This window comes from Lipophrys pholis, assembly GCF_963383615.2.
Source record: "Lipophrys pholis genome assembly, chromosome: 12".
In the NCBI taxonomy this organism is placed as follows: Eukaryota; Metazoa; Chordata; class Actinopteri; order Blenniiformes; family Blenniidae; genus Lipophrys; species Lipophrys pholis.
In genome coordinates, this window is record NC_137641.1 from 17,431,787 (window position 1) to 17,448,111 (window position 16,325).

At 43.3% G+C, this 16,325-nt stretch overlaps 2 protein-coding genes across 3 annotated transcripts; both read left to right on the top strand.

The window, feature by feature from the left end:
- The first annotated feature begins 736 nt into the window (after window positions 1-736).
- Window positions 737-8,680, top strand: rnf180b (ring finger protein 180b). Of its 2 annotated transcripts, XM_080477450.1 has the most exons (9): window positions 737-846; window positions 1,355-1,419; window positions 3,009-3,113; window positions 3,328-3,423; window positions 4,067-4,753; window positions 5,179-5,301; window positions 6,121-6,346; window positions 7,069-7,194; window positions 7,890-8,680. In XM_080477450.1, the coding sequence occupies exons 3-9, from the start codon at window positions 3,057-3,059 to the stop codon at window positions 8,084-8,086; spliced, it is 1,512 nt and encodes a 503-aa protein (XP_080333576.1). In that variant the 5' UTR covers window positions 737-846; window positions 1,355-1,419; window positions 3,009-3,056; the 3' UTR covers window positions 8,087-8,680. The 2 variants fall into 2 exon arrangements, with proteins under 2 accessions (XP_080333576.1, XP_080333577.1); XM_080477451.1 differs by lacking the exon at window positions 7,069-7,194 and having other exon boundaries at window positions 750-846; window positions 7,890-8,230.
- Window positions 8,681-10,674: 1,994 nt separating this feature from the next.
- Window positions 10,675-15,978, top strand: LOC308118161 (regulator of G-protein signaling 7-binding protein B-like; the record flags this gene model as incomplete). Its single annotated transcript, XM_080477440.1, has 6 exons — window positions 10,675-10,806; window positions 11,004-11,176; window positions 12,593-12,723; window positions 15,001-15,139; window positions 15,218-15,288; window positions 15,887-15,978. The coding sequence occupies 6 exons, from the start codon at window positions 10,675-10,677 to the stop codon at window positions 15,976-15,978; spliced, it is 738 nt and encodes a 245-aa protein (XP_080333566.1).
- Window positions 15,979-16,325: the final 347 nt, after the last annotated feature.

A 16,325-nucleotide genomic window follows, 5' to 3' on the forward strand; every position in this document is an offset into this window, starting at 1 on the left:
TAAATAGATCGATAGACAGACACACACACACACACACACACACACACACACACACACACACACACACACACACACACACACACACACACACACACACACACACACACACACACACACATACATTCTTTCTTCTTCCTTTTTTGTTTTGTTGCGCTGTGGGAATGCATCGACTAAATAGTTCCAGCAGATGATGATAGTGCACGTGAATAATAAGAAGAAGAAGGGAACCGGTCATCAGGGACGAAAAAGCGGTTGATAAGAGAGAAAGGGAAACAGTCATCAGGGATGTCCAGAGCGGAAACGATAGATAGATAGATAGATAGATAGATAGATAGATAGATAGATAGATAGATAGATAGATAGATAGATAGATAGATAGATAGATAGATAGATAGATAGATAGATAGATAGATAGATAGAACCGGGAGTAATGCAACTTTATGGAGGCAAACTGCCGTTAAATCCAAAAGTGGAAAGAACAAGAACAAGAACAAGCTGAGATCAAAGGTTGTCGGCAGAGAGAGGCAGGCACACAAAATATTCTTCTGGAATTGTCTAGTATAAAGATGAATCTAAAAATGTATGGAACCCTAATTTGATATATTTTCCGAAATGAAGCCCTGAAGCACACGCAGGACATTATTTATTCATTGATTTATTTATTTTAGACGTATACATTTTTAATTAGCTTTTTCTTTTAGCGCCACACGACTTTTGTCCCATTCCGCTCACCGTAGAGCCCAATGACTGTGACGTCACAGTGGTATATAAAGCCGTAGTGCCGCTCAGGTTTGTTTATTTCTTACTCGGACGCTCTTCTCCGTTAAAAGTCCCTCGAGTTGTCAAGTAAGTGAGTTGATGTGTTGAAGTTTTAACGTAGCGCGCCTCGTTCTGGTAAAAAATTGTGATTTTGAAGAGAAGTGCGTGATAGGAGAGCCTTTTTTTGTCGGTGGAGCTAAGCGGCTAAGTTAGCAGGGACACTGTTTACATTCTGTCACATTCACTCACATTCCTGAAGATGCGATGAAGCTCAAACTGCAGGAACATACACCGCAGGAAGCTGCTCCAGAGTAGACTTCTACTCTCTCCACAGCCTCACAGCAATACTATACGATTAAGTCACTGAAATCCCACATTAGATATAGTGGAAACACATCCTCTCAGTGCAAATTAACAAGAACAATTTTAGAAAGAAAACCATAATTGTTGTTTCACAGTAGATGGTTTGTGATGTGCAGAATATGTGTGAATCAAGAAATGTGTGAATTTAACGTGGTTATGCCTACTCATTTACTCATACACATATTTTGAATCCTCCAACTTGATTTTTTCTAATCTGATGTTTCTAATTTAGTGTGGAAGAACTGGCGAGCCCTGACGTGACCCTGAACACCTCAGCTCCCATCCTAATCCGCAGAGGTAAAATAAACTGTGCCATCGATTTGAATGAGTGTGTAAATATAACTCCCACAGTCTGCAGCATCAGGTTACCTCACATGGTGCCTAATGTATCCCCGAGAGGAGCTTTCCCCTGCTCTCCTCTTTCACACCGGGGGAAGCCCTGATATTATATTCATGTGTATCAAGTGCTTGATTTCTGGTTAAATTTAAACTTGCCAGCCACAATAGCAGGTACATCTGGGAAGTTGTTGGTTGGAACCAACTTTTCTTGGTGTCACAGGTTCAACAACGTGTTGGAAAACCTTCCCTGGTGATTTAGCGTCACATGATTGCTGCACATTTGTTCGCTGCACAGCCACATTGTGTAAAACGTTCTGTTTTTAACAGCGTCTCAAAGGTTCTCTGTTGAACTGAGATCTGACAGTAAACTGGATCTGAGCTTTCTGACATGGTGTTTTATCCTCCTGGGGTTTGCAAACTTTATGACCAAATAAGACATTTTTGTAATTTTTCCCAAATCGAAATTTAGCTGGAGCTGCAAAACATAAATAACCTTATAAAATGGGCTGACACAGCTTCTAAAGTTTCCAACGGTAGTTATGAAACAAAAATCGTGTCTTATGTTTATAAAGTTTTAATTACAATATAGGATGGTAAACATTTCATTACATTTTCTGTTTTTTGTCCCCTATTTTAGCAGTTTCATCCTTATTTTCCAGCAATTTTCTAACAATTTTGAATAAAAAAAAATAGAAAAGAAATGCTTTCATGACCCAGAGGGAAATCCCTTCAAGCATTGCTCCACAAAGAATAAATACAAATAAAGTTGAATATCAAATAAACCAGGAAAAAAAATTATAATAATTCTTTTATATTAATCGGAACAAGGCTTTACAGTGACTAATGTAAGCACAGAAAGGATGGCGTTAACAAAATAAACAGCAAACACTATTTACAGGGAGGCGTTATAGAGTCTTATTGCCAAAGGAAGGAAAGACATTTTAGCCATTTTAACATTTTTGTCTATTTTCTAAGTAGTTTTGCTTGTTGTTTTTATTTTTTCATTTTTATAGTTATAGTAGGGATGGCTCCACGCCTTCATGTTGTTTACACCGAATTCTGAGCCGACCTGAATGTGGCAGCAGAAAGTAAATCTCATCAGATGAGTTTTCGTTATCGAACGTGTTGCTGCCCAGTTTTGATGAGTTTGTGTGAACTGTCGCCTCAGGCTCCTGTTTTTTTAGCGCTCGGAGGAGATTTCCTGCAGACCTTGGTTCTCACCTTTTTATCACCTCCAATCAGCCTGTCGTTCTCCTCCGACCTCTGACATCAGCACAGCGTTCTCTCCGTGGGAGCTGCTGTTCACTGGATATTTTCTCCGTTTCACCTCAGTTTGTGTGAGAATCAGACCACAGGTCAAACAACCAAAATCACACTGCTTAGCGTTGATGAACTTCAGCTGCTCTTTCTCCATGTCACCAAACGTAGTTGCTTCTTAAAAGAATTGACCTCTGGGATCAATAAACTTTTGTGTTCTACTTTTGCTCGGACACCTTGTCTTGGGTCGTTGCTCGCTGTGTCTTGACTGTTATCGTTCTGACCTCCAGATGGAATAAGACGTTCTCCCCCAGACGGAGGACGACAGAGGGAGGACCATGCTCCGCTGCAGGAGGTGTAGAAAAAGCCTCCTGGATTCCACTTTTTTATCAACGGTTGGTGATTGTTTCATGCTTTCCTGAGTCGCCCGGCCGTTTGCCGTCACTGTACTGCACTGTCAGAGTCTTGTGTTGCTGCTTCGTGTCAGGGCCGCAAAGAAACGTGTGTCTGTGTTGTTAACAATCTAAGATAGCAGGACGACTTTCAGTCGTAAAAAGGGGAAAATATCAGATGGAGGTCATGACGGGGGCGTCGTTTTCTCTGAAGCAGGTTCAGGACTCGGAGGAAAGTTCAGCTGCTGTTTGCAGTATTTGGCACGTGAACCTGGACACGTTGCCAGACTGGATCCTGACCTCGGTTAATCAGGTGAGTGTGCGTTTACTGTTGCTAGGAGAGGGAACGACAACTGTAAATAGACTTTTTATGCATCTTCACTCCACTTGAGTGTTTCTTTTTTAAGATTCCTTCTCACATTAAACGTGTGTTGACTTTACCGACATTCTTGTTCTACTGTCTAACACAGGGGCGTCAAACAAAAGACCCGTGGGGCAAAAACTGGCCTGCAGGAGAAAGTTAACATGTCAAAGAAAACAGAGATTTTTTTTTAGAGTAGCGAACACAACACTGAGACCTGCGCTGAGATATCAGTGACGCTGCCATGAAAGATGGCGACCTCACTGCTAGCACGTTAGCAATAGCATTAGTCATGCTGCCAGGGTGAGTTTGTATAAACACCCAAAATGCAACGATAGAAGAAATATGCGGCACATTTCACTGTATTTTGCACCGGATGGTTCCAAAATTGGCTTTATGTTGAACTTCTGGTAATTGTTTGGAGTAATTGTTTGGTTTGGTGTAAATATGGACAGTTGTTATGATGTAGAATCTGTTCCACAGAAACAACGGCTGAAAGAGTCAGTGAGATGTATTGCTCCTTACACTTGTGTCCATCTTTGTCCTCGTTACCTTTTTGAGCTTCTCTTGAATGTGTGGTCCGATCCGTCTGCAGGCCCAGTGGACTGTGGGAAAACTAAACTGTCAGCACTGCGGGGCTCGTCTGGGCGGCTTCAACTTCATCAACCGCAGCGAGTGTCCCTGCGGCCGGGACGCCACCGTCCACCTCAACAAGAGCCGCGTGGACCATGAGCACAAGCACCACGTCCTCATCGTGCAGCCCAGGAGGGCGCGGCCCGAGAGGGGCGGGGCCGGCCTGCTCGCCGATGGCTCTCAGAGCGAGGAGTCGGGGCCTCGGTCCGCCACCGCGCCCCACGTGGGCCCCTCGGAGGCCTCGGGCCTCCTGACGGCCTGCGACTACAGCCCCTCCTTCACCTTCAGCCCGCTGTACTGCATCTCCCAGAAGAGGAGGCGCAGCCTGGAGGACGAGGACGACTTCAGCTCCTCCTGCTTCTGCCCCGCGGCCCCCCCGGACACGCCGGCTGCTGGCTGGGCCAGATTAGTGACGGACGAGCCATCGCGGTCGCCTGCGTCTTTACCGAGGAGTCAGCAGGTCCGCGCAGACGCCGGAGCCCCGTTCGACGTCGTCCCGCGCCGTTCGGCCGTCCCCGGGGGAGCGCGCTCGTCTCCGGAGGAGGAAGTGGACTCTGCCGAAGAGGCCGCAGAGGAGCTGTCTGACGCCGCCATGTTCCTCAGAGGGAGGTCCATCTCCGACAGCGTCGTTGAGCAACGGGCAGCAGCAGTACGTCGCTCCTTCACACTCACATTTTCTCCACTTTTCTTTTAATTTAACCTTTTTTTTTTCATGAGATTTTCATTGTGAAGTTTTTTTTAGAAGCGATACTGAATATTTCCCATTAATTGTATTATGAACATCAGTGAACAACCTTCATGGGAGGTCGCAAATTCCTCATGATTTCAAAGGGTTTCACAGTGTTTTAGATAAAATTAGTAAAGTGCTGTCAGTAGATATTCTAAGTTATATTATCCAGAAAGAATCCGGGAGGGAAACGGCTTCAGGGAGGAGCAGCGCTCGTACTCGATGAAGCACAAACCTCAGGAATGTCAGAAAGGAGGGAATTTGCCTGTTGAACTGCCACATTACATTTAATTGGATTTAACCGTCGTGGGTTCGAGAGATTTTCATGACGTGTGTTTCACCGTCAGCTTTCGGCCGCGGTGGAATCGCCGGCCGCCAGCCGCCTGAGCAAAAGAGAGAAGAACCGTCTGAAGAGTCTGCGCAGGAAGCAGAGGAGGAGGGAGAGGTGGCTGCACAGTCAGCTGGAGCAGGTGAGGCCGAGCGGACTGCAGATTTAAAGCGACGCGTCACTCTTATGGGAACAGGAGGGAAACTCTCTGCAGCCAAACCACAACACAGGAAGGTTTCTGTGCACTTTGAGGCTGATCAGACAAACACTTTTCACCTTCTTTTGGTTCCTTTTTTGAGTTCGTTATTTCTTGTATTTGGACATTTTATTGCATTTTGTAAGTAGTGTATTTATTTAGGTATTTATTAAATTTTTGTTTTAAATTAAAATTTTCTTTTTTTATCTTTTAATAAATATGAAGATGAATTTATTTGAATGTATTCAGATTATCAGGGTTTTTTTGGTGTTATTTATTTACACAAGTGAAACTAAAACATAGCGTGTGCAAATATTGGAATTTATGCAAAATAAAACACAAATCTTCATAGAAAATGTGAAAGACATGAATTTGAATCTGATTTATTACACATTTATTAACAGTAAAATTCATCAATTTAATTATATATTAAAATAATTTGCTACGGGGATTTTAAAATAATTTTTTATTTTTTTGGTCCGTCGATCATTTATAAGTAGAACAAAGATGAATATAACTCTGTGTTTTTAAGAAAAAAATAACTTTTTCTTTCTTTAAATTATTGTAGTAAAATGTCAGTTTCTGCTCAAGTTTTTATAAATTGAAATGTCCTGCTGACTTTAGGTCAGTTCCTTTTTAAAATGTCCTAACTTTGGTTTTCCCTCCTTCCAAACTTTAGTCTTTGCAAGTCAAATTAAGTAAAAGAAAGTTTGTTAGAAGTACGTTAAGTATGTTATCTTAAAAATAATTCTAAATCATGTGCAGGCCGAGAGTGTGACGGGCGGCGGCGGGGACGGCGGCGGGGACGAGGAGGAGCGGGACGGCCTGACCTGCGCCGTGTGCCTGGACGTCTACTTCAGCCCGTACAGCTGCCAGCCGTGCGGCCACGTCTTCTGCGAGCCGTGTCTCCGCACGCTCGCCAAGAACCAGCCCGCCAGCACGCCGTGCCCCCTGTGTCGCACGCTCATCTCGCACACCAGCTTCCACAAAGGTGGGCCTCCGCACCGACGTCCGGTCAGTCCCGCGTGCGAAAACCTCCATTGTCCTGGGACCTGGAGGTTTTATGGTTGGGAGTCAATGGGAGTCAGGTCGTCATGGAAACAGGGCCTTAAGTTTCTGTCTTAGCGCTTTAGGATCTGTTCTGCATAACCGTGCTCTTATTCTGTCCCAGCTTTTGTCTAGATTTCTTTCTTCTGCTTCAACTTCTAGGAAATGATTGACTGTATCACGTTCTCTCTCTGACATGTTTTATCAGGATTTATATCTCTCATTGGGGGATTTACAAATAACTGCTGTCTGCTCTAATTTACATGTAACTTAGCCTTTTGTGCATTTGGGTTGCATGTGTTGAGTCTTAATCGTGATCACACTTTTTAAATCTTATATAAATTCACCAGGACTGTCATATAACAGTAGTTTTAGCCATTTCAAATGCAATAAAGCAAAAGATTTACCAACGTATGTTTTCACAACCATTATTAACAGTATGCATGAAATGGCCCGGCCAACCACAATATCAATATTATTGGCTGTAGTATTACATTATCAAAGGATTTTTTATTATGCTACTTAAGTGGCGTAATTACACCGTTATCATCTTGGCTCAATTTAATCCAGTTATTCTGGTGTTGGCCCTTCATAATGTTATCTGGCTACTGGATTAAGTAAATCTTCAAAGCATTGATGTGTGTTTTGTCTCTGTGTTTGTCTCAGAGCTCAGCCACACGGTGAAGAACTTCTTCCCTAAAGTCCACTCCTCCCGCAAGCAGAACTTCCAGAGCGCGTCGTGTGCGAGGTGGCCTCTGCCCAGCTGTCACCAACGCTTCCGTCCCTTCTGGGGTGAGAAACTGGGCCATCTGGGTGGATGTGCGTCTCCTCTCGTGCTCCATCATGGGGTCGTTCTCCGTCCTGCGGAGGTTCACGGTGGGGTTAGATTATCAGCTAAAGACAAAAGCGAACCCGCACGTGACCTGGTTCTGACTCCTGTCACACGGCGACCTGGTTTAACGGCTCGGAGAGAGAGAGAGATTATGGCTTTCTCTCTCCTCCCTGTAGTAGTTAATGATTCCGTGGTTCAGTCGCTTTTCCGCCCCGGCTAAGATAAACATTATCGTGTGCGCCGCGGTTGAACTCACGGGCTTCGCTGTGGAAATCGCAAGGAACTCCCGTTTCTATCGTTTACAAAATATGAGAAACTTGATTGAAGAAGTTTTAATTTGAAACCGTCATGCTTGTTTAATAGTAAATATTAATGTCAGCAGTTTTTTCTTTCTGCCTCCCTCCTCCTCCATGTGTCTTCATTCAGTCTTCTTCTTCTACTCCTCCATCTTTTATTTATCCTTCTTTTCCTGATAATTCTGATCCGTGTCTTCTTCCTCTTCCTCTACTACCTGATTTCTTCTTCTTCTTTTTTCTTCTTCCAATATTTTTTACGTTTCAAAATAAGACTTGTCGTCATGAGTCTTTCTGTTTGATGCTGATCCTGATCACAGGGCTGATTAACACATGAAGACGTGAACTCTTCTTCTCTGCAGGATATCAGAGGCGGGCAGCGACGGCCGGGCGGCGTTGGCACTTTGTCCACGGAGGCTTCACGCTGGAGGCTCTGGACCTGGCCGACATGCGCGGCTGGCTCTTCGACATCGGCCTGGTCATCGTCTACATCCACTCCCTCAACAGGATCCTGGCCTTCCTCTTCCTCTGCTTCCTCCTCTACTACTTCTTCTTCTGACGGGAGATCCTGGTTATCGGAGTTAGGACATGAAAAGAAAAGTTTACATGACGGCTTAACTCGGTTAAAACAATATATTGTTAGTTTCCAATGTCAAACGTGCAATGATCCCATTTTAATGTGCAAAATATCAACATCAAGACTATATTTTATTCCAGATTATGAAGGGAAATTAATGTGAATTAGCAATAAAAATATTTAGACCTTTTAAAAAAAAATAGTGAAAGTGTTCATGTTTGACTGTAAGAAGAGTTTTTATGGTTTGATATATGGAAGAACTGAAGCAGAAACCTTTATTAGGATGTGGTGCCTTTGCTTTAGTTGTGCCTTATTTCGCTCAGTTCATAGTTGGAAATGAGCACATTTTACATTTCTGTCACTAAAAACATCAGAAACCTTTTTTTTTTTTTTTTTTTCAAAACTTGAGCATTTTCGGTTTTTGACTTTTAGGAAGATTAAAGCCTCACAAGAGTAAAAATGACTATCTATGGTAGTTTAGTTTTTTTTTTCTAGTAAAGTTTTGTTTGCTTGTGGATTGAAAGTGTTGCAAAATGTGTTTATGACAAAAAATTAAATATAAAATTTATTCTAACCTACCAATGACTTGTTTTTGTCTGTTCTACACCAATTTGACCACCAGGGGCGCACTTTAGTCTTATTATGAGTTAAATCAGTTCAGGCAATCAGGATTACTACACAGAAGTAGAAATGTGTCTGCTTTAAAGAGCATTTCTAATATAAAAAAAAAAGTTATTCTGGTCATAATTCCGGGATAGTCTACTATCACCATGATGTAGAATGACCTCATAACAACTATGAATTTTAGAGTCCATCTTGAAATCAGGTGAAATAACGCAATGTTTGGTCATTTTTCAATTTTCAAATGTGTTATATTTTGAAATGACACATCAGAATTCCCGAATATTGACTGAGTGGAATCCTGGGATGGTCTACTATCGCTCTGCTGTGGAATGACCTCATAACAGGTCGGAATTTTGGAGTTATTCCACCTTGAAATCAGCGAGAGTGTCTGGTTATTTAAATTTTCAAATAGATTTTATTTTGAAATGCAACATCCTATTGCAAAAATACAGGTTGAATTATTTGAGTATTTGCATATTTGAATTTGAGTTCTCAAGCATTCATGGCGATGTAATTGGAGCTTTTATTTTGAAATCGGTTTGCGGACATAGTACACTGCATACTTGATCATTGGCAGCAGAGAACCGCCCTTTTTTTGGGACTCACTTGACTTCATTTTTGAAACTGCAGCAGGCTTGACCGCAGTTCGATGAGGCGTGAATGAGATATATCGTGTTTTCACACATCCGCAATCAAGTTGTAATATTGGCTTTCAAAATATTGTCACTTTTAAAGAAAGAGCAATTATTTCTCAAAATGTTTTTTTTATTCCTAATATTAATACCAAACAGAAAGAGTTTGACTTTAGTGTGTCGTGCTGCAGGATTGAATTGATGTTTTACAAATTATTCGTAGGCTGTGTATCCTTGTACTTCATACCACAAGGTGGTGCAAATATCTATTAATATCTATTAAAATTCCACATTGGCTGCTGGAGACAGAGGAAAGCATGATGGACCGGAAACAAGTCCACGTCTGGGGAGAACAGAGACACATTCACTCCTACAGAGAACCAATGAACCTAAATGGTTAGCACTTTGGGATTTGTTTACCAAATGTAAAGTGCATTACAAATAACATTTATTATAATTATTATTATGGTTATTTTTGTTAACTTGGGGGAAACCCATACATAGGAATTTCCATGCATTTGGAGCAACAAATATGACAAGACCCCAGAAGCATCACTTCATCAGTTGTTGGCTTATGTAAGTGATATAGTAAGTGACTCTATATATGAGTCACCTTAAGCTTATTTAATTTGACATATTTACTTTTGATCCTGTCTTCTTTGATATTTAACTTTCTTCGTGTGCATTCTGTGTGGAGCAATGCTTAAAATAATTTACCTCTGGGACTAATAAAGTATTTCTATTATATTCGATTCGATTCAATTCAAATTCAATTTAATTGTAACTCCACTGATTCTTGTCTAGCGGCGCCCTCTAGCGGTCAATAACAGCGTTACCATCCACCACCGCTCGCGTTTGATTGTTTCCCGTGATGAGATTATTAATCTTCCACAGGATTATCAATGTTTAGTGCAGATCGGTGTGTGTAGCGGTGATCTGCCCCCTGCGGAGTCTCGTGCGGCCCAGAATCAGTCGGTCTGCAGGCGGAGGTGACGCCTGGTTCCGCTGTCGGTTCGGTCACACGTGAGCGAGGGGCGGAAGACGGCGGAGCCTCCCTCCCTCCCTGTCGGCCTTCCGGAGGGGGCTGAAGGTGACTCTCCTCTCTCGGCTGGGATGCTGCGGCTGCTCCTGGGGCTCCACTCCGCCCGACAGCCCGCCTGCTCCCGCCGCCGCAGCCGCTCCCACGGACCTGCCGCGCGCCCACCGGGGGGCTTCCGCACGCTCCGGGGTGCAGGACGCAGTGGATAAGGCGGAACCGGAGGAACCGAAGGAGGAGGAGAGTCTCGTCTGGGCTCCGGTGCTCGCTGTGCATGCATGTGTTCTGCACCGTACGGGCGGAAAAAACGCCCCAGGTCCGCAGGGAGCATCTTCCCCCTCAGTAAGGCGGCGCACACGGAGCCGGAGCGGCGGGAGAGCTCGGAGGGGGCCGTGGACGGCAGCAGGATGGTGGGTACCGACTCTGGCTCTCCCTGCGCCAACATTAAAAGTGTTTACCGCACAGCCACCATCAGCAGGTGCGGCAGGAGGCGCACAAACAGCCGCGTCTGTTTATCATGGGGCTCCGTGATAAAGGCGTCCGGACGCGGTGAGCTTCAAGGTGACACGGTGGTGTGGTGATATTATTGATGTTCTTCCCCAAACAGACTGTGCAGGAATTCAACACCCTGGTGGCTCTGTACCGGGAGCAGGTCATCTCCGTGGGGGAGATCTCCGCGGACTGTCCGGCTCTGCGCGCTCAGATGCAGCACACGCGCTCCAAAGGATGCTCCATGGCGCGGGCCGCGCACCAGGACCTGGCCAACATCTCTGTCTCAGGGTAGGAGGGGGGGTGAAGGGTATGAAGGGAGGAGGGGGGGGTATGAGGGGAGGAGGGAATGGAGGGAGGGAGGAAGAAAGGAGGGAAAGGGAGGAAGAAAAAATGGAAGGATGAAAGATGGAAAGGAGGAAAGTAAGGAGGGGAGAGACAAAGGGAGGGAAGGAAGGAAGAGGGAGGAAGAGAGGGATGAAAGAAGGGAGGGAGTGACGAAGGATGGAATGGAGGAATGATGGAGGAATGAATGGTATGAGGGGAGGAAGGGAGGGACGAAATGGATGGACGAAAGAAGGAAGGAGGGAAGGGAGGGAGAGAAGAACGATGGAAAGAAGGGAGGGAGGAAAAAAGAAGAAGAGCCTACACAGGACAGGTCACCTAGAAAATAGAATAGAAAGAGTTTATTACTCCCTGAGGGAATTTGTTAGTAGTGTTGCTCCACACAGAACAGATTTCAAATACCAACGACACAGAATGAAAAGGTAACATGAAATATGAATATCTACAGGACTGGAGGGTGACTGCTATAAGAATAGAACATGAGAACCAACATCGCAGGAATGATAGAGGAAGAAAAGAAGGATCTCTGTTTGGCACTTTGGTGGTTTTAGTCTGAACCACGACACCACTATTCAACTCCTCGTTGATATTTATCCATTTAAATCACACCGTTTCCCTTCACATTACTAGAAACCGAAAGTTTCCAGCACCCGAACAGATTTCCTCTGAAGGTTCTCACCGTGGGCCGAGACCCGGAGAGGCGGCATCCGCAGGAATCTGAGGATCAGTTCAGTCTGACTGCGGAAAGTTGGTGACCTCTGTGACCTCTGACCCCTGATAGCTCCTGCTCCACCACCTCCTGGCTGAGTCGCTGTTTCTTATCGAGCGTCTAACAGCTGATTGTGAGGACATTGTCAGAGATAGTGTCGAATCCAACACCTTTATAAAAGTCATGCCTACGATTGAAACATAAAATACAATTAGTTTTTAATATTGAAGTGACTGAATCTATTACATCTGTGTTGAGTGTGCTTGAAATATATTCATAATAGATCCATTCTGATTCTCCCACAGTTTAACTCCACAATCAGAAATGATTATTTCTTGTGGGTTTTTCAGAGCCTGCTAATAAATCGTTAATTAGAATTCAAACGGGTCAAGTTGAAGTGTAGAAATGAGTTTGCGGTTTACCAGGAAAAGCCTCAGACGTTTCATTTCCTCTTTCAGTTTCTTGCCCAGTGACAGAAGCTGTGATTTATTCATCCACTCACACTTTCCACGGTGCAGTGATGGACAAAAGCTGACAGTTTGTGGAGTGTGAGGACTCGGCGACGCGTCTGCTCGCCGATCCTGTCCTCACAAATGTGCCGCAGCGTTAACAAGCAGTCCTTCCTCCTCTTCCTCCTCTTCCTCACGCTGCAGCCCGGAGGACGGAGAGATCCACCCGGAGATCTGTCGCCTCTTCATCCAGCTGCAGTGCTGCCTGGAGATGTTCATCACCGAGATGCTCAAGTCCATGTGTCTGCTGGGCGTGCTGCAGCTGCACCGGAAGAGTACCGACCACAGCCGTAAGGCTCACCTCAATACTACAACACCTCAATACTACAACACCTCAATACTACAACACCTCAATACTAACCCTAACACTTCAGTACTACAACAACACAATACTACAACATCTCAATACTACAACACCTCAATACTACAACACCTCAGTACTACAACACCTCAGTACTAACCCTAACACTTCAGTACTACAACAACACAATACTACAACATCTCAATACTACAACACCTCAATACTAACCCTAACACTTCAATACTACAACACCACAATACTACAACACCTCAATACTAACCCTAACACCTCAATACTACAACATCTCAGTACTACAACACCTCAATACTAACCCTAACACTTCAATACTACAACACTTCAGTACTACAACAACACAATACTACAACATCTCAATACTACAACACCTCAATACTACAACACCACAATACTACAACACCTCAATACTAACCCTAACACTTCAATACTCCAACAACACAGTACTACAACACCTCAGTACTACAACACCTCAACACTACAACACCTCAATACTACAACAAAACAATACTACAACACCACAATACTATAACGCCTCAATACTACAACAACACAATATTACAACACCTCAATACTACAACACCTCAGTACTACAACACCTCAATACTAACCCTAACACCTCAATACTACAACACCTCAGTACTACAACACCTTAATACTACAACACCTCAATACTACAACACCTCAATACTACAACAACACAATACTACAACACCGCAATATTACAACACCTCAATACTACAACACCTCAATACTACAACAACACAATATTACAACAACACAATACTACAACATCTCAATACTACAACACCTCAATACTACAACACCTCAGTACTACAACACCTCAATACTACAACACCACAATACTACAACACCTCAATATTACAACACCTCAGTACTACAACACCTCAGTACTACAACACCTCAATACTACAACACCACAATACTACAACACCTCAATACTACAACACCTCAATACTACAAAAACACAGAATTACAACAAGACAATACCACAACACCTCAATACTTCACCATTAGGGGTGCGGGTCGACCCAAATGCAAACTCAGAGTTCCATGAAAAATGTATTTTCTTTCAATCCAAAATGTCCCGGAGAAAAAAATGCAAAACAAGGCAGAGTCCAAAATAACCAGAAAATGACTGAAATTAGTACAAAAATACTTACGTGCACACAAATATACATATATCTGTATATTAAGCCCTTCAAAAGAATCTGTGTAGATAAATATATGATATGATAAAGCATATACACAAATTAAATACATCTATATCCAATTATGCACACATCTATGTAGAAATACACACTTATACACTCATATAAGAAATATATCTAATTCAACAAGCCTGACAAGAGGTAGGAAGAAGTTCATGAATGCACCATGCAAATTAAACACAATTCAATGCAGTTCAGTGTTTTGTTTAGTATTATATATATATATATATATACATGTAGTGATGACGATAAAGTTGCAGAATATCATGCAGCCCTGCCGAAATGCCCCCTCAAGCTTTTTTGAATGATATTCATAGAGATCGCTGAAAATAAAAGTAGAATAGTTCAAGTGAAATAACTTGTTTCCTTGAATTTGACACATAGCAGTATTCAGGGTGCAGTATGTTATGAAACCAAAGGACAGAATTTAGTTATTCCAGCCTGCTTTTTACTTGTAAGTCAAATATTGGTTATGTAATGTCTTTTCAGTTGCACCCACAAGTATAAAACTGCACAGGCATCAGGGAAAATGTGCTTTTCTAAGCCAGTTACCAGATTATAACTTTTCTAAAAGTTGTAATTTATAATCTACCAAGTTTCTTTACACAATTAATTTTGGGTTATGAACGCCCACATAACACCTGTTTGGATAGAAGTGCTGGTTAAATAACTCTAAATTGGGTAGGATTGCAGGTTTTAACACCAGGAATTAACCGTGGTCTTGTCACCCTCTAATATAATTTTTCTGCCCAATAGATTAAAATAGAATAAAATTAATTAATGAATTAACATAAACCCTTCCATGGGAGATTCTAACTGTAGTGGCGCCCATACGCCAGGAGGGGGCAACAGAGAGATTTATGCGTTGGTAAGATAAGCTTGTTAATATTATTTTTAATTCAGAAAACATCCAGTTTATCAACACACACACACACACACACACACACACACACACCTGAGGAGTGTTTCTCTCCTCCTTCCTGCAGGAACGGACTCAGAGCCGAGGGTGGACTTCCGCCTGGACGAGAGCTCCGATGTGCCCATCCTGGAAGAGCGCTCCTCGTCTCCCATCGACTTCCCTCAGGAGCAGTGGCTGGTGGGAACAGACATTGAAAACATCGAGAGGTACGCCCAGCTACGCCGTCACGACTCCACGGGTTCTGGCTGCTGACTCAGACTCCTGATGTGACTCCTTGTTCACAGAGACATGCGAGAGATGAGAAACCTACTCAGCAAACTCAGGGAGACGATGCCACTTCCACTGAAGAATCAAGGTGTGCAACACGAGCAGGGGAGAGTGGAAATTGGAGTTTTACCATCTAATAGAGGGGTGTCAAACATAAGGCCCATGGGCCAAAACTGGCCCACAAGAGGCTCCAATCCCCCCCGTAAAACAACAAGAATATTGTAAACGTTTCAACGAAAACATTGATTTTTAAACATATTTCCTAAGAGCAGCGACACAACACCAAACTGACAGCTGAGCTGAGATGTAAGTGATGCTGCCGTGAAAGCGAGCGACGTCGATGCTCTCAAACTGGCCTCACGGCCACGCTGTTTGTAAAAAAAATGGTGGGAAAATGTAACAGTTATAGATGTTTTGGAACATTTCACTGTATTTTTGCATCATTAAAATTGGCTTCATATTGAGATTGCGCTATGTTTGGATTTGGAAAAATATAGACTTTTATTTTTTAAACATATAGCCTGTTCCACAAAAAAGAAAAACTTTAGAGTTTAAAGGTTGGTATGGCACGATTTCACAACATGCATAATAGTAAAAGTTTTCTGTATTTTGATGAGGAAAATGCAGCACGTTTTGATCTGTTGTTTGTTTGTTTGTTTGTTTGTTTGTTTGTTTGTTTGTTGCAGACGACAGCAGCCTGCTGAATCTGACCCCACACCCGCTGATCAGTCAGAGGAAGCGCCGCTTCCCCGGACTCTGCTGCATGGTGTCCGGCTGAACGTCCAGCACTGCCGTCCACGCGCACAGGAAAGGGACACTTCCAGTCAGTGGCGTGCACTTCTTTAGAAATAACACTGTTTTCATTGCATTACTGCATTTTTAAAAAATCAATATCTGCAATTGTAATCTTCTAGTATCAGATTGAAGCCCACTCTCATTCAGATATTTAGTCAAGCTCTCACGCTCTGCCTGTTTCGGGACATTTTAGGAGGTGATGGCGTTCATTTATGAGGGATTTTCATAAAGCAGTGGTTCCCAACCTTTTTTTCCCAGATTGCCTCTAAGACAACCCCCCCCCCCCCCCCCCCCCCCCCCCCACCCCCCCCACTCTCACCAAGACACAGC